This window comes from Trichosurus vulpecula, chromosome 5 (assembly GCF_011100635.1).
Source record: "Trichosurus vulpecula isolate mTriVul1 chromosome 5, mTriVul1.pri, whole genome shotgun sequence".
Taxonomy (NCBI): Eukaryota; Metazoa; Chordata; class Mammalia; order Diprotodontia; family Phalangeridae; genus Trichosurus; species Trichosurus vulpecula.
The window spans coordinates 299,619,515-299,644,279 of NC_050577.1; the positions used below are offsets into that span (position 1 = coordinate 299,619,515).

Consider the following 24,765-nt stretch of genomic DNA (forward strand, 5'->3'; position numbering starts at 1 on the left):
CCCTCCTAACCCTCCCTCAGGCCTGGACCCTATAGACCACCCCAGTCAAAGGGATGAAGCCAGGCTGCAACACATCACTTTATTCTGTATGCTACCCTAAGCCCTGGCCCAGGCAGGACAGTTACTCATACATCAGCACAAGTACCAACACAGATGAGAGCAGCGTGCTAGGGTGAAAGGCACCCTGGGGGGAGGCTCTGCCAGAGCTGGCCTAGTCTAGGCCCACCAAGGGGAGTTTCTAGTCTTCCCTCCTCCTCTGACCCACCAGGGCCCCGAGGACAGCTCTTGGACCCACACTGCTGGGCAGCTGCTTCAGACACCCTTCCCACCCCATCTAGCAGCTGCAGAGCCTCTCCTTGGGGTTTCTGGACTGGTCCAAGGCCTCTCTGCCCTAAAATCCCCTTTGAGCAGCCAGTGGACAGCAGACTGGAGATGAGCACCTACAGTCAAAGCGGCTGAAGAAGCCAAAGTGGGGCCCCAGCACTGCTGGCCCTGCCGCCTTCCATTCTTCTCGCTGGCCCTGTCCTGGGTTACACCAATCAGGGCAGGGCTCACTCCTGCCACTGTGGGGCAGAACAGCCAGTGACCAAAGCCTCCCAGCCCTTCACCATGATGATGGGAGGGCCATCCTCAAGTACACCCGTGCTCCTGTGGATGCTGGCTAAAGCTGGGCAGAGGCCAAAGAAGCTGGAACCAAAATCTGCTCCGAGCCTTCCCAGCATCCTTTGCCAGTGCTCACAGGACAGCAAAGTGAGAGCAGGACGGGCCCCATGCAGCCTAGAGAACAGGCATCTCATAGCCCGCAAAGTCAATGTTGGCCAGGAGATCAAGACCCTAGACAAGCCAAGGGCAGCTCCTCCACACAGACTGCCTCAGGACCCTGCAGACATGCTCCAAGCTGGGGCCTGCTTCCAGGACCCCCTTTTGCCACTTTTAGTGAACAGAAGATGAACATAAGTTACAGTGAAGGGAAGGGTGGGTGAGTGGGTGATCTGGGGGAGTTCCTTAACTCCCTCCTCAGCATTTTGGTCCATTCACGAAACCTGGGCTGCAGCCCTGGGTAGGGCCCAGGCACAGCAAGGCAAGAGAAAGTTTAGGAGCCAAGGGGACCCAGCCCTGGCTTGGAACCCACTGAGGCCCAGAAGAAAACGGTTGCTCAGGGCCCTGGGGGTGCTGCACCCCCAATGGGTGGGCTGCCATCTGACCAGCTAACCCGGTAGCTGGGCCCGGGCTAGAGGGGATACAGGCAGCAGGGGACACCTTTTCTTGCTCAAAGAGGAGGGGAAGGAGACATGAGAATGTGCCAGTCAAGAGTCCCCTACTTATTCTGGCTCCTTCCTCCAGACCACCCTGCTGAAGGGCCGAGCTCAGGCCCTGGGACAAGCTGAAGATCCCAGCCTGTCAGCTCCCTTCCACAAAGCAGAAGGTCTGAGGCCAGACTGCCTCTACCACAGCAAACAGTATGCACACAGACGATGCCTAGCTCTCCTCCCCTGGGGTCACCAAGCTGCCATCCCCACACTAGGCTCTGTGCCCCTTCCAGGTGGCAAAGCCTGGGAGGCAGGGACAGGCCGCTCCCTATCCCAGAGATCCCTGGTGAGCCTAAGCAGCCGAGGAGCTCCCCAGGCCAGCTAAGGATACCGTGCAATGGCCAGGGGAGATCCACACGGGCCAGTGTGAGGGCAGGGAACAGAGTTTAATGAAGGGGCCACTGTCCGATTCCATGAGCAGGCAGGATGGAAGCAAGCGTCCGAGGCCAGCTCATCCAAAACAGAGACGTCACGAAAAGCTCCACAAACCCCAGGGCCTGGGGCCAGGACCGGCAGGCGGGGCACTGGTCAGGATAGAGGACAAACACCAAACAAAAGCAGCCTCCCCTAGGTGTCCCAGGGTGGAAGGCAGGGGAGGGAATCTTCAGTGGAAGTGATGGCAGACACACACACTCGTCCTCTGGGGCCTGGGCAGGGGAATCTCAGGTCAGAAAGTTCATTGTGGGATGACGGCAGAGGCCCGGCCTCTTAGCGACTAGACTTGGTGGAGGGTTTGCAGGAGGTTGTGACGGGCGAGGGAGCAGGACTCCAGAGCCCGATTGGGCCTGCAAGAGACAGGGAGGAATAAAGGGAAATTAATGAGGCACCACCGTCCTAGCCTGCCAGTCACTTGTGTTTGCCCCCTCCTGGCACTGTTTTCCCTACAGTCTGACTGTGGGCCCTATCTGTCACCTCCACCTTCTACCTGCCCCCCCGCTCCCAGAAGCACCAGGGGGTCTCTCCTGGTTAATAAAGATTTGTCCCTTTGAATTCACCTCTTCCCTTCCATGAACTGCCACCCTCATGTCCCACTTGGTCCAAAGGAGCCTCCCTTCCCCGTCCTGGCTGCCCATGGACCCAGGCCTGATGACGGCCTATAGCCTGGCGCCCAGAACCTCCTTCTGATGTTTCTGCCACTTCTCACCAGCTCTTCCTTCTTCCTGTCCTGCCCCGCCCAGTCCCGCTCCTCCCCCTGAGGGCCAGGCCTGGCACACTCCCACATTCTGCGGGGGTTGGGCTTTGGGGGGGCTCCAGTGCCAGAGAACTGTGGAGCTTCAATCCTGGGGCATCACAGAGATGCACAAAATACATAGGATCATCACACAGGATACAAAGAAAACCAATTAGATTGAGATACTGTTATTAAACTATTTTAAAAATGAGTTTATGGATCCTGGTTAAGGACTCCTGGCCCAAAGGACCAATCCCAAACTCCAGTCTGGCATTCTAGGCTCTTCACAGTCTGGCTTTGGGGGGTTCTTCACTGAGAGGGAAGGGCCCTTGGAAAGGCCACCTAGTCACGGGGAGGTGACTGTCCTGACAGCCATCACTCTGGGCCTTGTTTCACTGGGTGCCCACAGTGACACCAGGTGAGGACAGCTTCTGCACTATACGCTCACCATACGGGTGCCTTGGGGGAGGGCAGCCAGCAGCATGAGTGCTGGACCCTGATGCAGGAAGGAGACACCAGGGCTCACATACATGTGGGCCCATCACCCTTCCCCCAAACCTCTTGTTCCTCCTCTGTAAAATGGGGATAAACATGCTAGCCAGGCCTACCTGTTGCGGGATGGCTCTGTAAACCCAAAGGTCCTACACCATCCTCATGCCCCAGAGAGCCCAGACCCAACTCCAGAGGGAGGGCTCCACAGAGCCTGCCCAACTACTTCGGCCTTTTTCTTACAATTCAACCCAACAAACACTTCCTACAGAACTGTGTCAGAGCACAGCACTAGGCACCCTGGGGAGGCTGTCCTCTAGGAACCTGCTCTTCCCACCCCTGATCTCCAGGGCACCAGGATCTGTGGGAAAACAGACAAGGCCTTGGGGGTCGTTGGGGCTGCAGCTACACAAGCTGTGTCCAGAGCCGGCTTTCCATTTGGTGGTTGAGGATTTTCCCAATCTCTCTGTTCTCGGGAGTCCCTGGGTCCCTGAATCTTCTGGGTGTGCCTGAGGTCGGGCAACACAGGCTCCTGTCTGGGGGGCTTTCCTTGCCTGGGTGTCCAGGGATGCCGTGTGCACACTGTGGGGCCAGAGCTGGGATGGAGACTTTGGCTCCTGCCCCACCACCTGCTCACTCCATACCCCACCTCCTCCTGTCCTCAAGGCACAGGATGGGCTCACTGGACTCAGTCTCCAAGGCCAGGAACACAGGATCTGAGACCAAAGGGCAGCAGACTGGTCAGACTCACTTGGTCACAAAGGCCAGGAGGACAGGTGTCAGGGTCTTTGGGAAGTAATCCTGCTGGGCCATGTGGTTGAGGGCCATCAGGGGGCCATAGAGATTGGGGATGGCCTTGATCTTGTCCTCACTCTGTAGGAAAGGTCACAGAAGAGGGCAAGGTTAGCCTTGCCGGAGCACCATGTCTGGCTCAGTACATCTTTCTGCTAAAGCCCCAGAGAGGATGCTGCTGACGCCTGCAATTCTGAGGCCAAGAGCAGTCTGGTCCATGAGCACCTTGCAAAGTACCTGACACCCTTCAAACTAAGGCAGGCTTTTCCTACCCTTTCCATGGCCCATACTATCCCTGCCCCACCCCCCTGGGCCAGCCTTGAACTGATGGGGAGGGGAAACCCTGCCAGCAAACCATGGATGGGGGAGGCAGGCCAAGTGCCCCCCAACAAAGCAGTGGGTCCCCAGGCTCTTGTGACCTCTCACTAGAAGGGAAAGATCTACATTTTGGTCCATGGAATAGTGACTGGGTGCTAAGTAACCTGTCCTGTCTGGGCCTCACCCTTCCCATTTCTAAGATGGGCCTAACACTTTCTTCCCTTCTCACCTTGAGAAGCCCCATGTGGATTAAGAGCCTGGTGATGAAGGCATTGGAGTTGAAGGTGGCTGAATCAAAGGCTTTCTTCATCAGGGCATCTGGAAGATATGGACAAGGGGCATAGTAGGGCATGCTGGAGCCTTGGCCCCCAAAGCTTCCAGCAGCACTGAGGGTAGCTCACAGGAGAGGGAAGGCAGGAGGCCCAGGGATCAGATGGGCAAAGGGGCACAGAGAGGAAGGGGGAGCCAGAAGGTGCCCCTGGCCGAAGGCTGCACCCTGCCAATGCATACAGGATAGTTGGAGCCATTCTGGCAGCTGCTGGGAAAGCCTCGCCAGCTGGCCCCATGGGCACCTCTAGTTGGCTCTCTGCCTTTCAAATCCTCCAAGCTTATCTCCCACTCTGTAAACACTTGGCATCACGTTAGACTGCTTGACGTGGCTGTACCCAATACCCCCCTCCAAAAACCCTCCCACCCAGCTTTGAGGCAGATGGGATGAGGGGCTGGGAGTCAGGAAGCCATCCAGTGAATGCCGGCTTGCTGGTGCTCGGCCACTTCTCCGGGGACTTTCTTTCTTACTGTCAAATGGCAGCAGCCGTGGTCAGAGCCGGCCCGAGGACCCAGGGCTCTATGGCTGGAAGGTGCAGAATGGTCTTACCCAAGATCCAACAGCCGCTGCTGACACCATATCCTGAGACCCCTGCCTCCTCTTACTCTACCACGTCAGGCCCGTGGGGCCTGGCTCCTCTCCACCGATGGAGGGAAGCCCCAGTGAGCAGCTCGCTCCAGAGGCCACGCTCTCTCTGTCTCTGGCTCTTGGGCGAGGGGCACGGTGGGGAGGACATGGACACACAGCACCTGCCCTCAGGCCTTGTGAAGTCAGGAATAAGGCATGTGCCTCATTTCTCCAGCCAGACTTCTGTCCAGGCCTCGTGGAAAGACCAGGAGAGCAGAAGGTAGCCAAGACCCAGGCTCAAATTCTGGCTTCCACACTTGCTGTCCTTGGACTCAAGCCTCAACTCCCTCATCCCAAGAATGGGTGTAAGAATCAGGCCTATAATGCCAAAGCCCCAGAACTGGGAGCCAGCACCCAGCGCCTACGAGCACGGCCTGAGCCATGACAGGCTGCCTGCCAGATGCTGCCCACCACGCACCAGCCTGCCAGCAGACACCTCCCAGAAGCTCTTCCTTCCCTTCTCAGCCTGTGCCAGGCTGGGGGCACTTACCCACTGCTTCCTGAACCGCTGTCTTCACTGCCAGCTCATCCTTGAACACAGAGGAGACCTTCAGGAAAGCTGAAACCACCTTCTCTGGATCAGACGTATCTGTCTAAGAGGGAAGAGGGCCAGTTGGGGCTCTGAGCCTGTGTCCTCTTCTCTGAAAGGAGGCCGAGCAGTCTGACCTTCCTCCTTTCTTCCAGCCTTGATCTAGGAGCTTCCACAAATGAGGCCCCATAGCTGTGACCGGCAGGGCCAGCTCCCTCTCTGCATCCTCAGAGGTGCCTCAGAGCTGGTGGGGTCTTGGACCCAGGCCTGATGCTTAAGCTGGGCCAAGGCCCTTCTCTACACCACCTGCACCATGCAGAGGCTGGGAGGGACGAGCCCACTGGGTGACACCTGAGAGCAGCCAGCGCTCTAGCAATGGGTATGAGTATTCCTAGACTTTAGTTCCCTGAGGGCAGGAGTAGAGCCTGAGAGCTGGAAGGGAGAGTACGGCCCAGGTGGCCCACCTGGCTTTATTTTAGAGATGAGGAAACTGAGGCCTAGATGAGGGTAGTGCTTACCCCAAATGACACAGAGCAATGGGACTGAGGGAGCTGACAGGTGGGGGACAGCACCCTGCCCCAGCCAGGACACTCCCGGATATGCCCCCAAGCAAGCAGGGAGCCTACCGAAGGGACGCCCCACCCTGGGACAGCTCAGCCTTGCCTGCTTTATGGCCCTGACTTGGTGGTTTCACCACCTTCATACTCTAAGCTCTCTGGGCAAGAAGCTGGGGCCCAATTACCTGCTGGGCTATCAACATTGAGCTCTTGGGCCCAAGACGCAGAAGCTTTTCTGGAGATGGGAAAGCAAGGAATGTGGAGATGTCGGATGGAGGACACAGAACAGAAGCAGGTTCCTACAAACGGATAGAGGCCCCAGGCCGAGATGAGTGGCTGGGGTGCTCAGTGGATGGCACAGGAGCCCCAGGCTGGCCTCAGACCAGCCCCCAGAAGCCTCCAGCTGGGTGGGGCTCCCTCCTGCCTCCATAGCCAGCCCAGCTCCAGATGCCCCCCACCCCCACCTTCCGCATGGTGGTCTCATTCCCTCCTGGGCTCGGGGTAGCTCCTGCTAAACTTAAGAATGTCCTTCCCATTTCTGGCAAGCCCAGCATATCTCCCCAGCTGACCCTCCATCTCCTTCTCTTACCCTAGTCTCACTAGGGAGAGCTGGCTGGTAGGCACACAGACACGCAGGCCTTTATCCTGCCCAGACCTAGGATTTGAGCTTGGTCCAGAAGGCCTGAAAGCTCTGACTCCATCATCAGTGCTCCTTGTCCACCCCCTGCCTTGGGCAGGCCATCTAACTGGGGACCTGCCTGGAGGACATCGAGACCCCAGTGTCTTGCCTCCCTCCAAAGAAGAACTGGAAGACTCAAGAGGGCCAAGGCAACACCCCCAGAGGATGAGCAGATGGTCAGGGTGGGGAGCTGGTCTCTCAACCAACAGACAAGCATTCAGTATAAGCCTACTATGTGCCAGATCCCAGACCACCTTTCTCTCCGCCCCCTGAACCACTGGGAAATTACCCCAACATGTGTATCCAGGATCTTCTTGGGGGTTGTGGTCACTTCTTCCCCTTGGCCTCGCTGAAGCTCCTCCTCCTCCTCTTCCTCCTCCTCTTCCTCTTCCTCCTCTTCTTCCTCCTCCTCTTCTTCTTCCTCCTCAACCTCATCTTCCTCCTCTTCTTCCTCATCATCCCCTTCATCATCACTGCAGAGGGACGGCAGATGAGTCCTGCTCAACTGTGACCCCTCAGGCCCTACCCCCAGGGGACCCCTTAGGCCCTGCCCCACCACCTGAGCGAGGCCAGCGTGTGGGCCATGTTGAAGCCTTCCAGGGTCTCCTGAAGCTGCTCACAGCCTTCTTCTCCCAAGGCATTCCCTGTGGCAGAAGGGGGAAGAATGAGGACGGGGGACCCTAAGTGATCCATGACCAGAATACTCAGGAGGAGGGGCTGATGCTCCAAGCCCACAGGCCTCAAGTGTGTTGGGGGGGGTGACCTTGAGGCTGGGTGTGTCCCCAAACTCCACCAGGCCTGCCCCTGTACCGTTGAGATCCAATTTTTCCAGCTCTGATTTGTCCTCGACAGCTTCTGCGATCACCAGCGCAGCGTCTCGTTTGATTTCACAGAAGGACAAGTTCAGCTCCTGAGACCATACAGAGGGTGTCAAACATCCTTCCCATGAGGTCGAGGCAATCTGCCCTGGATTAGACCAAGCACTGCCCCTTCCGCCCCCACCCCCAACCCCCTGCAAAGGTGAGAAGGCAGCAGGCCCACCTTTAGTCTGTGTAGCCCCTCCTTCACAGCTTCAGCGATGGCCAGAGCCCCTCGGGAACGGACCAGACAGTCCCCAAAATTGATCACCTCCACCTGCCTCAGGATCTTCAGGGTCTGCGGACCAGAGACGAAACACAGCATGGGTGCAAAGGGAATCGGAGGACAGCCCCTGACCCCAGGCCCCCCGGAGCCCAGCAGCAGACCCTGAGAAGCCCTGCCCAGCTACTCAGTGACCCTGATCACCTCGGCCATGGCCACTGCTCCCTTCTCGGTGAATGTGTTGTCGTTCAGGTTGATGACTCTCAGCAGGGAGTTGGTGGCAAAGGCCTGGGCGAGCGCCGTGACCCCCGGGTGGTTGATCCCATTCTGAGGCATGTGGATTTCCTCCAGGGTCCCAATGATCTGTGTGACAGGGAAGGAAAAGGAAAGCTGGGGCAGGTCGTCAGGGGCGGGGATGGAGGGCTATGAAAAACACTGTCAATGTGGAAAGAGAGAATCCTGTACCCGCTGATATGCAGGAGGATCTTCTTGGTGCTACCAAAGTCAATGCAGGGCCAGGAGCCCTGGGTTTAGGCCAGACCAGGAGCTGGGGGACTTTGGGGGGGGCGACCTGGCAGCCAGAGCCCCACCTTCCAGCCTTTGCTTTAGCAGTGCTGCCAGGGCTTCTGGGAAGGGCATGACCTCCACCTGCTCTCTGGCTTCCCTCCCAGGTCTCCCCAGTGCCTGGCTCACAGCATGCAATGTAATAAATGCTTCTGAGTGACTCACGCCCAGCCCCTTCATTGTACAGATTCCAGACCCAGCACTTAGGCTGACACCTCTCTGAGCTCCAGCTCAGTGCCTCACATGACCTTGGGGAGTCACTCAGAGCCTCAGCTGCCTCATCAGGAAAATGGGGCCAGGGCTACCTAAAGGCAGGTGTGGGCAGCTCCCAGCATCCCTCCTGGCAGATGTGCCACACGACGAGATGCCCCTTCGATACCTGCACCCTCCCCCAGGTTTGGGATCCCAGGACCCAGGTGCAAGCCAGGCCCCTCAGTTTTCTGATCATTCAGATGACTTAGTGGACCTGGATGTGGGGGTGAGGCTGAGCCTCTGCGCAGGAATCACTCACCCCAAATGCTTCAGCCAAGGCTGTGGCACCATCATTTTCCAGACGGTTTCTGCCAGCGACAAACACTTTCAGGGCCAGTGGCTTGCCCAGGGCGCTGGATTTCCGGTGGCATTCAGTCAGAGCTGCTGCCAAGATCTAGAAGAGAAAAATGTGTCCTGGGCTATCCCCCCTTCCCCAGCCTGGGAGAAGCCTGAGTTCAGGCTCTTCCTACCTCACTCATCTTTACCTGGCCCCAGCTGGAAAGTCAGGGGACATGGGGTCCCATGCTGATTCTGCACTTGTTGTGTTCCTCTGGGCAAGTCGCTTACTCGCTGGGCCTCAGTTTCCTCAGGTGTAAAATGAGGCAGTTGGACTGTTTTCTGAGGCCTTTTTACCTCTTGCCTGGACCACTCCTACAGCCTTTCCCCACTCCCACTCATCCTTCAATTCTGGTTATGCCACGCCCCTCTCCAACTAGCTCCACTGGCCCCATTATGTCCTATGTCTGGGATTCCCCATCTACTCTCAGCTGCTATTCCTCTACATCTCCCATCTCCGGGTCTTTGCCTGAACATTCCCAAGTGTGGCCCCCCTCCCCACTGTTACTCAACCACAAAAAACGCTCCTTGGCCCCTCGCCCAAATGTGTTCCAGCTCCCTGCACCACCGAGAAATGGAGCCTTCCTCCCTCTGTCCTGTTTTTCACTCCCTCCAAATTGTGAATGAACTGGGAGGAACCAAGCTTCTGGGACCCTGCTCTCCCCCAAATGGAGTTTATAAGGAGCAAACCAAGACTTACTTCACACTTACACCACACCCCCAGCACGAGCCCCCAGAAGGGAGAAAATAGGCAGCCAGCCAAAGAGTGGCTAGCTCAGTGAGCCGGCCTCAGGGGAGGGTGACTCACTACCCAGCTCCCAGGCCCTTGGTGCTTCAGGCTTCTCCCACCAAATGTCAGCGTTCCAGGGACCACAACTTTGTTATCGAAGGCCCTGGGCTCCCCTGAGATCCTCCCTAAGCACAGACTTGCCTGACGCATACAGAGGGCACACAAAGCATTTCTCTGCTCTTCCCACATTTGTGCGCCGGTGCTGGGGAGCTGCCACCTACCTTGCCACCACCAATGCCCATGCCACAGTTGTTAAGCTTTAGTTCCTGCAGCGTGAAACAAGCTGAGCTCTTGAGCAGGGCCTCGAAGCCCCGCACGCCGTCAGGCCCAAAGGCATTGTCGCTCAGGTCCAGTTCCACCAACTGTGCCCCGGCTGTGATGAGGGCCTCCCCCAGGGAGATCTACGGAGCACATGAGGGATCAGGAGGGAATGGCCATGTTTCTGCTGAAAAGCCTTGGGGGTGGTAAAAGGGGATCCCACTACCCCAAGAGTCCTAATAGCTAACTCTGTTGTTTCAGCAGTACCTCCCTCCATTGCCTCTGTACAAGCTGACCCGACCTACAGGACGCCCCCAGCCTCCCTCTTTCCAGGGCCATGGAGAGCCACACCCCAAACCGCAGGAATGTCCTGGGATCAAGCGAGTAGTGCTGCAGCAGAGTCGGGGGGACTAAGGGAACAGGGCAGGACACAACAATTCTGTACCCTGACCCTGAGGCTCTCCTGTGTGCCGAAGAAATCCACTCAGGCAGGGACAGTAGCAGTCTGAAGTGAAGGGGACAGGACACACATAAGGGTCAGAAGGAAAGAACCCAGCACCCAAATGGGATCTGTTCTAACCTTCCAGAAGTCCCTTGGGACAGAGATCTAGGCTGGTGAACCATGAACTGTCCAACACAGGAGGAGGCTGAGTCACTTTGAGATCTAGCCCCCAAGGAAACCGCCATCAGAGGGGAGGGAGTCAGAAAGTGAGTAGTCAGGGAAAGTAAAGGGGAAAAAAAGAATGAAGTTACTAAAGATCTCAGGAAGAAAAAAACTCAAAAGACCTTGACCATAAGTAGATAAATCAAGAGGGGAAACACTAACAGGCCTCCAGACTTAGTAAATGAATCTGGCCTCTGTGAATAAATACTGAGGGAAAAAAAGGAAAAAGATTCAGCACCTGATGAGGCCAAGGACCCTGTGGCTTTTGTTCCTGAGAGGTTGAAAAGAAAAATGAGAAATGTGAGAGCAGGATTTATGGCCTTCACAGAAGAAGTAAATGGCAGAACAGAAATACTTAAATCTGCACCACCAAGTCTCACCAAAGAAACAAGAGAGGACAACCCGTTGGGAATAAAAATACACAGGAGTGAAGGACAATCTGGAAGAAGAGAAATAGAAAGCAGTAACATTAAAAGAAAACATGCCCTCCATGCAAGCAAAACACACTGATCTCAAAGACAGGATGCACAGAGACAACCTAAGGATTGTAGGTCTCCCAGAAGACCATGACAAATCAAAAAAAAAAAACAAACCAAAAAAAACCCCTAAACACCGTAATGTAAAAAATAATACCATAAAGCTGCCCAGAACTTCTGGACCACAAAAAACCAAGTTACTCATCAAAAGAATCCATAGATTGCTTCTGGAAAAGAAAACAAAAGCTGTAAACTCCAAGACACACGGTGGTTATATTTAACAATGCAATCGAGGAACAACATATTCTGCACACAACTGGGAGAAAGACCTTCAGAGAAAAAGGAAAGAAAACTCAAATGACACAAGACTATTTGGCATCACCAGAAAGTGCAGGAGGGAATGGAAATGTGTTCTGAAGAGACATAGCCACAGTGACCTACCCTGCAAATCTGAGTTTAATCATGAATGAAAAAAAGATGGATGCTCAACAATAAAAAAGCATCCCAAACATTCTTAGAAAGGAAATCAGACGAAGGGATTATTTATTTTTCAAACACCCCAGGCAAGAGAAATGCAGCAGCCAAGTACAGTAAGAGCAACAAAGTGACAGCAGAGAGACCATCAAGAGACTTCTTTCTTTGTGCACACCAGGAGATAGAGGTGCAGGCAGACGTCAGGCGGAGGTGGTGGTGGAGACGCAGGTCTGAAGCACCTGGTGGTACCCCACCTAAGGGTGATTCAGTGTTTTATGTAGGACTAATCTACAAAATGGGAGGAGAGGAAATGGATAGAAGGGAAGTGGGTGATGTGTGCTGGTCAAGCCCAGGGTCAGAATGAGGAAAAGGGGACCCCTGGGGTCTCTAAGAAAAAGGAGAGTGAAGGAGGAGAGGATACCACTGATGAAGGTCCTTATGAGTGAAGAGATTCATTCTGTGAAGGAAGATGCGGAGCTTGTGTTGGGGTGTTGTCTGTGGGGATCTGGTGCTTAGAGAAATATTTAATCCTACTTTCAGAAGGGGGAGCTACAGAGGTAACTGATCCCTGGAGAGAAGGACAACATGGACCCAGGGAGATTCTGAAAGAAGGTGAACAGGGAAGTAAATGGAGAGGGGGGTCTGCCACGGTGCAGACCTATCACCTGCAGAAACGGATATTTTTGTGGGACTAGGGCACCATGGAAAGGGATGAGCAGGAAGCTCCCACAAAGCAGTGGCAGAAATGGGTATCTCAGAAATTTTGATCTGATGAGGAACAGAGAACATAAAGCATCTAAATAACTTGAGGGGCCATAAACCAAAGAATGAGGGTCTAAAGTAAACAGAGGGGGAGGATGGCTAGTAAAGAGAGGAGGGAGAGAAATTCCCTCTGGAAAGGGGTGCACAAAATAAAATTTGAAAAACTAACAGGGCAAACTTAAAGGGAAGAGGGAAAGGGAAATTCTACTTGAGGAAGGGGAAGAATTAATGAGCCAGATAAAAACAGGAAAGAAAAAGGAGTAAGTAACCAAAATTATAAAAGGGAAAGGAGTCATAAACAGGAGAGAAGAGGGTCAGAGATGATGGGAAAAGACAGTGGGAAGACTTTTATGAACTGTTGCAAGGGGCAGCAAGCAAATCCAAAGCAATATCCTACACAGAAATGGCAACATGGTAACGACCAACTGTGAAAGACTTAGCTTCTCTGACTGATACAATGACTCAGACAATTCTGAAGGGCCCATGATGAAAAATGCGCCCCACCCACAGGGGCAGAAGTAATGGTCTCTAAGAGCAGGTGGAAGCCTACTGGTTTTCACTTTTTTTTGGGGGGGGGGGGAGGAGGAGAGAATTGTGGTTAATATAGAGTAGGTTTTACATGACTTTCCATGCATAATGGATATTATATTCCTTGTCTTCTCAATGGGTGGGGCCTGAAGGGAGAGAGAATTTGAAACTCAAAATAAACAAAAACAAACAAATAATCTTTTAAGGAAGAGAGTCACTTTAAAAAAGATCAAGTGGAGAGAGACAGTACTATGTTCACAGTGGAAGAGGGAAAAAAAATCATAACTTGGAAGAAAAACTTGCTATTAGAGACAAAAGGAGGAAAATATAAACCAAGCTCTCATCATAACTTTAAATGAGAATGGATTAACCACTCCAATAAAATGAAAAAGAGCGACAGATTGGCTACAAAAACAAAACCTTGTAATCTGTTGTCTATAAGAAACAGACATACAAAGTATAAAACTGAGCAGTTAGAACATTTGTTTTACTATCCATTGAGTGAATCCAAAAAAGTCAAAGTTGCAATTGTGCTATCCAACAAAGCAAAAACAAACATTCACAAACTAAACTATACACAATGCTGAAAGGAACCACAGAAAACAAATCAACAGCAATATTATACTACATATGCCCCGAACATAATAGACTTATCGTCATGAAAATATCATTGTGAAGAAATCATGAATACAGAGAAGCATGGAAAGACTTACATGAATAGATACCAAAACCAGAACCAGGAAAACAGTCTACACAGTGATAACAATGTAACTGAAAGAACAATAACATTGTAACTGAAACCTAACGCTGTGAAATTAGAATGACCAAGCTTGGACAGAAGCTAGGGAGGAGAGAGTATTCGGATTAAGAGGCTGTAGGAATTGATGCAGAGTGAAATACCAGGAGAATAATTCATACAGTAATAACTATGAAGAAAAATGACTTTAAAACACCTGATGATTCTCATCAATGCAGTGAGGACTCAAGATGAGAACAAGACCCATGATGCTGGATGCAGCCAATGCAGGGACTGGCTTTGCCTGACTATGCAATGAGGGTCTTTTTAAGCTATAAAATTTAGGAGCTTCAATACAAAGCTTCAAAGAGCACTAAGATTTTTGGGACACCCTGTACTTGTGACAAGGGTTTTCTCTTTTGTTGTTCAACTGTACGGGAAAAAGTGGAAAGGAGAGAAAATACATATTTATTAAATGAAAAAAAAAAAAGCCTCATGACACAGAATCAAGCGCCACAGGCAGCCGTGACCAAATGGGTGTAATACTGGCTCCATCACTCCTACCCACACCCCTGATTTGAGCTCTTCATTAACTGGGCATTTGCTCTTGGCATATCAACTGCCTTCACAGGGCCCCCAACCTGTAAAGTGGCCTAGCCCCACCCCAACATCTCACAGTCCTTGGCATGGACCTTTCCTTGGTCCTCATCTCACAGCCCCACTGTGACTTGTGATGAGGTCCCTTCTCTGTCTCTTTACTCTGAGACTATAAGCCCCTGGAAATGAGGGTCTCTGTTCTAGCTTTGCACACCCAGTCTTGCACACAGTGGGAGCTTAGTAAATGCTTATCCAATTGCTTGTTAAATTAGCTTTTTAGATAATAGTCCCACTGTCCCTCTTTCAGACTCGTTGGTCAGAAATGGATTCTGAGGGCAAGACTACCCTCAGTCATCTTTGCCCAGTACTGCCAACCCCCCGGTGGTCATGCTGCTTGTTCCTCTTTCACTCTTGCCCAGTCCAGTAACCAGGGAGGCATGCCCGCCTGCCCACCTGCCCCAAAGGTATCTGGAACAGCTCAGGGAAGGGATGGCTTCTGAATGGAAGCACTGAGAAGTGGAAGGTGATGGCAGCTTCTTCACTCACCAGGGCAGGGGGAATCTCTGACCTCAGCCTCCCAGTGAACATGTCGCTCCAGTGGCATCGCTTAGGAAGAAAGGAGGGAAAGAAACAAAGAAAAAAGCCTAAGTTTGCTGGGATGCCACGGACTCCAGATTAGGCTCACACCCAAGCCCTAGCAGGGACACAGAGAGTGTTTGAGCTGGCAGGGTGCTAAGCTGGCAGGGTGCTAAGTCGAGGCCCCTCCTGTGAGGGAGGAGGAAATCAGTCTTGGTCCTACTGCCCCCCAGGTGCTTGGCCACTCACACAGATGTGAACAGAGGGTGTGCAGCCGCCTGCAGGCTCCCAGCTGGGGAGCCAACAGCATGAGAGAGATGCTGGCACCTCAGGGAGAATAATGCACAAGGGACAGCCTCCCTGCACTCAGGTCCATGCCTGGAATACTCTGGTCCAGGCTCTTGCCTCCCATTTCGCAAGCCCACTGACAAAACTTACCCCACAGGCAGACACAAGATGGTGAGTGGAACGAGGATGCTGAGCTTGGCCAATAAAAGGCTTAGAAGGGGGAACTAGGTGACAGTTGTCCACCCTCCCCCACCCCAACCCTAGGGAGGAAGACTAAAGGTAAGCGCATAGCTAGAGAGGGCAGAGTGAGGGCCAGCCAGCCAGAGAAACAAAGAGGAAGGTTTCAAATCATTCGACGGAAGGAAGAGCTCCCTAATGAGCAGGGCTCTCCAACAGGGGTGGCCTCCTTGGTGAGGACTCCCCTCCTGTCACTGGAAGCCGCGTCAAGGGAGTGGCCCTACCCTGGCAAGGCTGGCCCCCAACAATCCCAGGCTCCTTCCAGCTCAAAAGTTCAACAGCTCCTATGGAGAATCCTTGAGCAAAAAATCCCTGTTTTCATAGGCTTTGTCACATGTGGATTAGAGTTGGGACCAAAGTGGAGATTCCAGAGCATCCAGCCATTGCACCGCCAGCTGCTGCTGGGTGCTCCGCACCCCCCATCCTGACTCCCTTCCCTGGACACCTCTCTTCTCTGCCCGTTGTCTTTCCTATTAGAATGTAAACTCCCTGAGGCCAAGACTCCTTTAACCTCTGCCTCTCCAGTGTCCCGCATGGGGCCAGCAGAAAGTGATTAAAACATGATCTTTTATTCATTCACTAATTTCCTCACTCATTCACAGGGATAGGAACTGGACCTGTGATGTCACTGCGGTCGGGAACTCGGAGGGGAGGACATGCCCTTCTCCAGAACACTGGCTTGGGCTCGAAGACCCAGCCGAGAAACTGAGGGGCCCAGCCCCACCGTGAGCCCCTCATCTTACAGAGGAAGTCATACCCCTGGGAATGAAAGATTCCCCAAGTCCCACTGGCTCTAGGGGAAGAGAAGAAATGGGACCTGAGGCCCTCCCTTGAGTCCTGAGCCCGGTGGGGGGCCTCCCCACAAATCTCATTCTGCTGTTCACTCCCTGTGGGACCCTGGGCAAATCCCAGGGAGCATGACTTTTCTCTAGGTCCCTCCCAGGCCCAAATCATTTGCTCCTAAACATTTTCTCCCCTGAAACTGCTCACCCTTTCTTGGTCTCAGATCAATGCTGCCCTGAGGGTGAAAGAAGAGCCCGTGGATGGGGCAGGATGTGGTGTGTCCCCACGGCAGAGTGGGGGGCTGTCATTGCTCCAGGGCCCACCTGGACTCCTGGGTGGGATCTGTTTGTCTCTAGAGGCCTGTGCTCTCAGGTAGGCTAGGGCCAATAGTCCAGGTCAGTCCTTTTTTTGGAAGGACAGCCCCAATGGTTCAGGCCACCCAGGTGGGACAACCATCTCCTAAAGAACGAAGCGTCCCAGGTCAGAAGTGAGCAAAACAACCCAGAGCCACAGCTGCCAATGTTTGCTTGGCCGTGACCTCCTCAGGTAAAGCTGGGCACAGCTGGTCACCAGCCTCTCAAGGCTCCCTCTGAGGCTTCACTGGGTCAGGGAAAGAAAGGCCTTTATGGGGCGCCTGCACAGACTCCCTCCTTGACCCCAGGTCAGCCTCTCCTGCCTGGGAGTCGGAGGAGAGCAGCCAGTCAGGCTCTCCTGCCCGGTTCCTCCACTGCTTAGAGCTGGTATTTGCTCCTGGCTCTGAATACAAAAGAGCAGCAGTGAGGAAAGGGGGAAGGAGTATGCACTAAGTGCCTTCTCTGAGCCCGGCACAAACACTGCGCATAAAAGATGATTGGGACAGGCCCTGTTCCCAAAGAGCTCACGCTGTCATTGGTGAGACAACACAGGGCAGACGGAAAGGTCCAGAGATGCCAGGGGAAGTGATGGGGCAGGTGCCAAGGCCCAGGAACACCCAGGGGACCCTGGCAGGTCAGATGGCATTGCCCTGGGGGCTGGAAGGCCCAGCAGCAGGGCAGGGGGCAAGGCCCTGTCTGGCTCTGACCTTTCTAGGGGGCATCAAACACACTCACCTTCAGCTCCGATTTCTTCTCCAGGGCCTTGGCGATGACTTTGGCCGCCTCCACACCCACTGTGTTGCCTTCAAAACGCAGGGCCTCCAGCCCATCAAACGCCTCTATCTCTTTAATCACTTCCTGAGCTGAATGGACCCAAGACAGGAGCCGCATTGTTAGAGCGTCCTCAACTCCAGGAGCCAGCAGGGGAACTGAGGCCTGTGCTCTGAGCATGGGGTCACTGAGAGGCCCACCTCCCACACTGAGGAGCTGCGTGGCCTTGGGCAAGCCAACTAAGCCCTGAGTGAGCTTCCTTATAAGTAAAAGGCCGTAATGATCAGCCTTGCCCTACCCACCTCACAAGGGTGTGCATGGTGGGTGAGGAAAGCACTTGGTGACCCTGGAAGCCCCAGAGAAAACTGTCCAGAGGGGGTGCAGCCCTCAAGAATGAGCCCTGGTCCCCAAATTCCCTTCCTCTGCCCATTGAGAAGGCATGAATACGATACTCACTGTACACACTTTCATATTACCCCTTATTTTTAAAAAAACCGGTAAGGAAGCTCAGATAGCAACGTAGGGTCTTGAGATTAAGCGTCTGGCTTATTAGCCGCAAAGGAAGAGAGTCAGTTAGTGTCAGAGTCTGGAATTAGGCCCAAGTTCTCTGCTGAATAAATAAAGGCTGGACTGGCCTTGGCATCAGTCTGACCAGTCCGTGGCCAGGGAGAAGCCACCCTGGGAGGTCCTTGGCTTTATCACCTTTGCCTTCCTGGGTCTGAGAAGTCAGCACTGCTAGAAATGGTGACCCTCCAGGCTGGAGTAATTAACTGCCCTGAACATGTGGGGCAGGGTCTAGGAGAAGGGGAGGGTAAAGATCCCGGCCACTGCTATTCCCAGTCACAAACTCTGCCATACCTTTCTCAAAACCACCTTGCCAAGTCATCCTGGCAGGATTTGTGGGCAAGCCCAAACCAGCTCCTCTGGGGTATAAGTAAGTGTGGTATGGAAGGTGAGGAACTCCCCATTCAGCCCCACCAGGTGATCCCTAGAAGTTGTGCTGGGTCAGAATGGCTGCTTCCCAGGGGCACTGCTTCTCTCTGGGATGAGACCTCCGGGGAGAGCATGGGCCTGCTAGGCTGGGAGTGGGGGGGAAGGAAGCCCTGGAGCCCAAAGAAGCCAATTCCAGGCTATACCTAGCTCCTAGCTCCTCCCACGACCCCATCAGGGCTGAGGGGGCTGAGTGATGGGGGCTGGGGGGAGGCAAAGGGTCTCACCATCTTCTGCTGTGTTGAGTTTGAGACTTTTGCCTTTGAAGCTGAGCTGTCCTCCGCCCACCTGGGTTCTGGCCAGGCTTTCGGCAAGTTTGGCAATATCCTCAGATGCCATGGTCACGGCTGCTCTGTCAAGCTTCCTCCCCAGGCTGCTGAGAAAGGCACCGTCTCTCATCATCAAAGCCATCCCACTTGTTTGGTATTTCACAATCCTCACAATACTGAGATCTACAGGGCCTCACTAAACCCATGGATCAACGGGAAGAATGAGGTTGTTTGCTTGCTTAAGGTTCCAGCTATGAAATATCAAAGTTGGGCTTGAAGCCCAGGTTTGCTGGTCCCAATGCCAAGCCTTTGGCCATATTGTCCCCAAGGCAGGGGTCAGAGGGTATTAAACATGAAAGACACACGCTGTCCCTGAAGAAACAAACATTTATTAAGCACCTACTGTGTTGAGCACAGTCCTGGGGGAAACCCAAAGTACAGGCAAGAGCTGGTCCCTGCCAGCAAAATATGTGTCTGACAAGAGAGTGAGACATTAAACATGACGGCTGTAACACACACTCTCATGACATGACAGACTTATGCTGCTGCTACGCACCATGTGAGGCTGAAAAGGGACGGTCACAAGTGACTGGGTGCAGAGGGAGCATTTTAGATGGCCTTCAACGGTTGGGCAGGAGAAGAACCTCCCAAATGGTCCCAGGATACAGAGCTTGACGAACCCTGGGGGCCAGCCGGTCCAAATCTCTCCTTCCATGGACAATGTAATGGAGGCCCCAGGTGAAGTCCCTTGCCCAGGGTGATAAGGCAGTGAGGGGTGGAGGTGGGATCCAGACCTGATGCCCATGTGCAGGTCAGCTCAGGCCAAAGGCTGCTCTGTGTGCTGGGGCAGACTTCAACATCAGGCGCTTCCAGATAGGAGCATCCAGCTCCTACTGAGAGCAGTTTTTTACACAGGCTGAAACCCTGGGCAAGGGGTGTTCTGTCTGGCCTGACCCATGGAAGTGCCAAGAGGGCAGAGGAGACGCCACTCTCAAAGCTCTGCGCACCATGCTCACCGAGGCTCACCCCTTCGCTCTCAGGCCCTGCTGCCCCGACTCTCCCAGTTGGGACAAAATGGACAAAACCATGGGATTTCCTTAATTTGGAGTCAGCAGGGCTGAAGATTCAGGAGAACAGAGTACACACAGGAACAGCTACTGGCTGTCCTGGGCCACATCTCCCAATGCCCTCCCCCAAACAGGGGGGACTGGTTAAAGCCATACATCCAGGGAGAAACCCAGGGCCTTCACTGGCTTGCCTGGGGTGGTGGTGGTAGAGGAGAGGGATTGTCACCTACAGAGTGAAGGCTCAAACTCACAACCAGTTATCCCCATCAAGAGCTAAAGGCAGGTTGCAGGGGCTCCTAGGAGACGGCAGGCCCTACATCACAAAAGCCACCATCACAATAGGCTGGCACCACTCCTGGGACAAAGACCACCCCACCCCCACCAAGGACAGGGCAGCCCAGAAATCCCCATGTCGGGGGCTTAGGCCTGCGCAAAGCCCTGATGGGGGGCCCCCACTGAAGAAAGTTGAGGCACAGACCAATGAAAGACAGTTGTCTTGGGGTACCACCTTCTCCAGCGGACACAAAATAGGAACCAGTTGGGGGATTTTAAATGACATATCTACCCTGAGGTGTGGGAAGGTCAGGCAGGGCAGAAGAGGTTCAAGTACCTGGGTGGAAACTACGGCAATGTTGGATTCTGAAGCAGAAAGCCAAAACCCCGCCAACAACCCCAGCAGCCCACTCCCAAACTTCATATACATAAGTAATCAGCAACATTCACAGGTCTGTGCAGAAAGAAAACTAGATTTTTAGAGAGAAAACTGGATCTGGGTTCAAATCCCAAGACCCAGCTATGGTACAGTGACCAGAATGTCTTTGTCAGGCCTTGTCAAGTCCTGATTTATAGTTGTTAGACATCTGCAATGGCCCCTTCCAGCTCCAAGTTCTAGCCAGTCCTAAGAGGTGATTTCTAACTAAACCCCTCTGGCACACCTTGAGGCCTCACCCTCAGACAACCACATCTACACACTCCTTATTTCCTAGCAGCTACATCCTGGCCCTGCCCTGCCCAGACCAGGGCACCAAGGATCAGGGAGACAGTCCTCTCCAGGGTGCCAACTCCCTCCAGTTCTGCTGCCTAAAGTAATCTTGGAGCAACTTTTTCCTAGATTCTCCATTGGGCAGGCAGCCAGTGTGGTCACCTTTTGTGATCTAACCTTTCCTGTGGGCTGCATCTCTAGACAGATGGTGAACCCTTGGAAGGCACTGACAATATCTTATTTTTGTAACTTCTTCGAGGCTCAGCACATGGACCTGGACCTGAGCAGATGCCCAACAAATGCTTCTGGAGCTATCGAGCAATCAACAAGCATCTGGAAGCCTCTGCTGTCCCAGGCACTGTCCGAGGTGCTGGGAACCCTGACACAAAAATGGAGACATTCTATCCTCAGGGAGCTCACATATCCAGTAGGTACAGTGCCTGTGCAAAATTCTGCTTGTTTCCAGGATAATTTCTTCCTTTAAATAAAAAGAGACAGAAGGAAGAAAGCAGAACTCATCTGCTAACTGTTCATCTAAAGATGCAACTAATTGTGACTTGGGGACCAGCTCCTTCCCACCCCCCCCCAAGAACGGGAGCGGGATAGGGAGCTGAGGGCAGGGGAGGGAAAGCCAGGCTGGGCCCCAGATCGTCTTATAAGCACTGAGGAGACTCTCAGAATGTCACCTCCCTTACAAAATGAGGTGGTTGAGAGCAGGATCTGGAGCTAGAGACACTCCCACTAGGACGACCCGAGGACATGGGGCTGGCCACCTAAACTGGGTGGGCCTCAGTGTTCTCCTCTGTACAAGGTGGGGGCTTCGCTAGGTGGTTCCTAAAGTTCCCTCCCAGGGTCCCTGGACTCCGGTCTTCTTTGAGGATCTGATCTAAGAACAACAGGCTCGGAGCTCCCTACACGATGTAACAACCTGAGACAAGATGATACAGTGGGAAAAACGCCTAGGTTTGGGGAGTCAGCAGGGCGAGGCCCAAGGCCCTGAACGGGCCACGGTCAGGCAGGCCACCTGGGGCGAGGTCCTCCCAGGCCCCGGTCTCCTCCTGCGGAAAGATCTCCAAGGAGATCCTCCAAGGAGCCTAGAGCTCCATCCCCACCTGCCGCCTCCGAGAGACTGGACATGCTCTAGCAGGAAAAACCCGCCCAGGCTCAGGTCTCTGGACACCCTTCTCTGGGTCTCAGTTTCCCCGGCTGTAAAAGGTGGGGATTGAGATAAGGCTCGCTCTGCTGTTCCACCTCCGGGCCTCAGTTTCCCCATCCGCAAGTCTCCCACCCCCCCGGAGAGACAGGTGCGGCCCGGGGCGGGCCCTCTCCCCGCTCCGCTTCCTGCCCGCAGGGGCCCCGCGGGAGTCGCAGGACTTACGTGCGCGCGCGGGCGGGCCAGCGATGGACGGGCGGGCGAGCTACGGGAGCCTCGTGCTGCGGCAGCGGCCTCAGACCTCGAGCTCGCCGCCCTCCTGCGCACGCGCAAGGCTTCTCCCCGGGAAGGGAGGGGGAGGGGGGGTCCGCGCGCTGGGGGAAGGGGGGAGGGGACCACACGCGGGAGCCGAGGGGCGCGAGGGAGGCGGAGGCGGCGGCGGAGGCGGTGGCGTAACACGGCGTCACGAAAGGCTGGTAACCAACGGCCGCCCACCCTCCTCGCTCGCTCACTCCCTTCCACTCTTCGGGCGCGTGCTCACACCCCACCATACACAAACGCACACTCACACGCGTCTCGCCCCGGTCTCCGCTAACAGCACCTGCGTCTCCGGGCCGCCGATCGATGATGGCGGCGAGGGAGAATTTTTGAAAGCCGGCAGTTTCTTTTCTGTGATCTGATTTGCTCAGGAACTCTCCGATGGCCGTCTTTTCCGCCAACGAGTCGGGGGAGCCGGGAAGTGTAGTTCCGCCCCCTCAGCGCGCCTTAGGAGCCGCACCCGTTTTTGACTACAATACCCGTAGATCAATGCGCGCCACAAGCCGGCTTTCCTCCCTTCCCGTTCCCGCGAGATCTTCGACCCTAATCGGACTGGCTCGTGGACTGGACGAGAAGACTACCATTCCCGGGGGTCGCCGCGGCTGCGCCTGCTCGCCGCTTTCGCTCCTCGCAAGGCCCGACTGTCAACAACTTTATTTACAAACTTGAAGAACAAAAACCAAGCGCTGGGGCTCCCTCTAGTGACTGACGCTCCACCTCTTCTATTCCTTAAAGCGAGAATGGGGGCGTTGGCTCTGTCCTGGATCCTCAGCTAAGAGGGGGACTGCCCCGAGCTGGGGACCAAGGGCAACATGGAGAATCCGCTGTTACGGGCGTGGTCAGAAGGAGCGAGCCGAGACCCAGGGAAAAATGCCCTTAATCATTAATAGTAAAAGAAATGCCAATGAAAACAACTCTGAGCTTCCATCTTACGTCAGTCAGATTGGCAAAGATGACAAGACAAAATGGCGATTGTTGGAGAAACCGGGGAAGGGAGGCGTGCTATACATTGTTGGTGGAGCTGGGGGGTCAGTCTAGCAGTTTGGAATCCAGTTTTACCCCCTAGTCCCCAAGTCACTGAATTGTACGTGCCCATTGACCCATCAATTCCACACCCTAGACCAAGCTAGACCGAGGGAACCAAAGACAAGAAGGAAAGGACTGAAATATACGAAAGTATAGTAACAACTTGAGAAAACAGAATAGAGAATGACTGAACAAATTGTGGCATATTAAAGTGATGGAAATTATTGTTAAAAGAAATAGTGAATGTGGTAGATGAGGAAGAATTGTGAAGTGAGACCTGGGTGAACAATTTACACAATGATAAGTAGAGGGGAAAAAAAATCTTTGAAAGACTTCAGAACTCTGATCGGCATCACGACTAATTAATTCTTACTTAGAAAACTGACCATGAAGCCCGACTCCCCTAGTGACGAGCAGGGGATGGACATCACCCGTGCATGTCCAACTGTGGTCAATGGGTTGATTTGTTTTCCTTGTTGTAGGGGGGAGGAGGCTTCTTTTTGGTGGCAGGTGAGTTAGTGGATAGTGACAGAGCATGGAGTATTGATGAAACACTAGCAATGCAGAGGAAGGTGAAAGGTTCAGGTGATACAAACTGCAACTTTGTTACCACTTTGTTACATTTGACGTTGTTTAGCTGTGCCTTGGCAGGGATTCTGCGGTGGTTTGCTATTTTCTTCTCCAATGTATCCCCATTTTAAAGATGAGGAACTGAGGCAAATAGGAGTTAAGTACCTTGCTGAGGGTGGAACAACCAGCAAGTGTCTGAAGCTGGATTTGAATGCAGATCTTCCAGACTCCAGACCTAGTGCTCTACCCACTGCACCGACTAAATTCATTTGAGATATACTTTTAAACTGCCCCCCCCCCAAACTACATATTACTGAAGCTCATTTTCATATACGATGGTATATGTTCTCTGTATATTGGAATATTAGTGTTCCTTGATGATTAAGTTCATAATTTAACAAAATTTATTAAGAGCCTACTATGTTCCAGGGACGGCAACACACACTGGAAATATCAATGGAGGCAAAAAAGACCGAAAAAGGAAATATATAGTAGCTGCCCTCAGGGAGCTTCCGTTCTGGGAGGAGGGGAGGTGGAACCACACAAATACTGGACATACCAAATATATGCAAATAAACCTCAAAGGCCTTGATGGAATTGTCAAAACCTGGGCTGTTACAACACTACGCTATGATCAACCATGATAGACTTAGCCTTTCTCTGCAATACAGTGATCCAAGACAGCTCCAAAAGACTCATGATGGAAAATGCTATCCACATCCAGAGAAAGACCTGATAAGAGTCTGAATGCAGATTGAAGCTTACTATTTTCTCTTTTCTCGTGTTTTTTTTTTCCCTTCTGATTCTTCTTTCACAACATGACTAATGTGGAAATATGTTTAATATGATTGTACATGTAGGGCCCATATCAGATTTCTTGCCATTTTGGGGAGGGGGGAGAGAAGGAAAGAAGGGAGAAAAAATTTGGAACTCAAAATCTTACAAGAATGAATGTTGAAAACTAAATAAATAAATAAAGGGAGAAAAAAAAAAAGAAACCCAGGTCTGTTGGGTGGGGTCCAATCGGTCAGGAACATGGCCAGTGAAGCAAATGCTTTACAGGGG

General features: G+C 53.3%; 1 protein-coding gene across 3 annotated transcripts; it reads right to left on the bottom strand.

Annotated features, from left to right (window-relative positions):
- Positions 1-65: 65 nt before the first annotated feature.
- RANGAP1 (Ran GTPase activating protein 1) lies at positions 66-22,578 on the bottom strand. Of its 3 annotated transcripts, none has more exons than XM_036761036.1 (16): positions 22,388-22,578; positions 18,543-18,688; positions 17,290-17,417; positions 14,864-14,923; positions 10,044-10,223; positions 8,956-9,090; positions 8,085-8,243; positions 7,842-7,955; positions 7,611-7,710; positions 7,360-7,444; positions 7,090-7,273; positions 6,307-6,420; positions 5,526-5,628; positions 4,310-4,398; positions 3,722-3,843; positions 66-2,095 (listed from the first exon to the last, which is right to left on the bottom strand). In XM_036761036.1, the coding sequence occupies exons 2-16, from the start codon at positions 18,652-18,654 to the stop codon at positions 2,026-2,028; spliced, it is 1,755 nt and encodes a 584-aa protein (XP_036616931.1). In that variant the 5' UTR covers positions 18,655-18,688; positions 22,388-22,578; the 3' UTR covers positions 66-2,025. The 3 variants fall into 3 exon arrangements, with proteins under 3 accessions (XP_036616931.1, XP_036616930.1, XP_036616929.1); XM_036761035.1 differs by having other exon boundaries at positions 22,356-22,491; XM_036761034.1 differs by having other exon boundaries at positions 22,012-22,447.
- Positions 22,579-24,765: the final 2,187 nt, after the last annotated feature.

Coding starts and splice junctions, on each gene's coding strand:
- RANGAP1 (XM_036761034.1), bottom strand. CDS start 22,337: ATGGTGGGGTGTGAGCACGCGCCCGAAGAGTGGAAGGGAGTGAGCGAG. Junction 10,224..14,863: donor CAGAGATTCCCCCTGCCCTG/GTGAGTGAAGAA, acceptor TGTGCTCCGTAG/ATCTCCCTGGGGGAGGCCCT. Junction 7,445..7,610: donor GGAAAAATTGGATCTCAACG/GTACAGGGGCAG, acceptor CTTCTGCCACAG/GGAATGCCTTGGGAGAAGAA.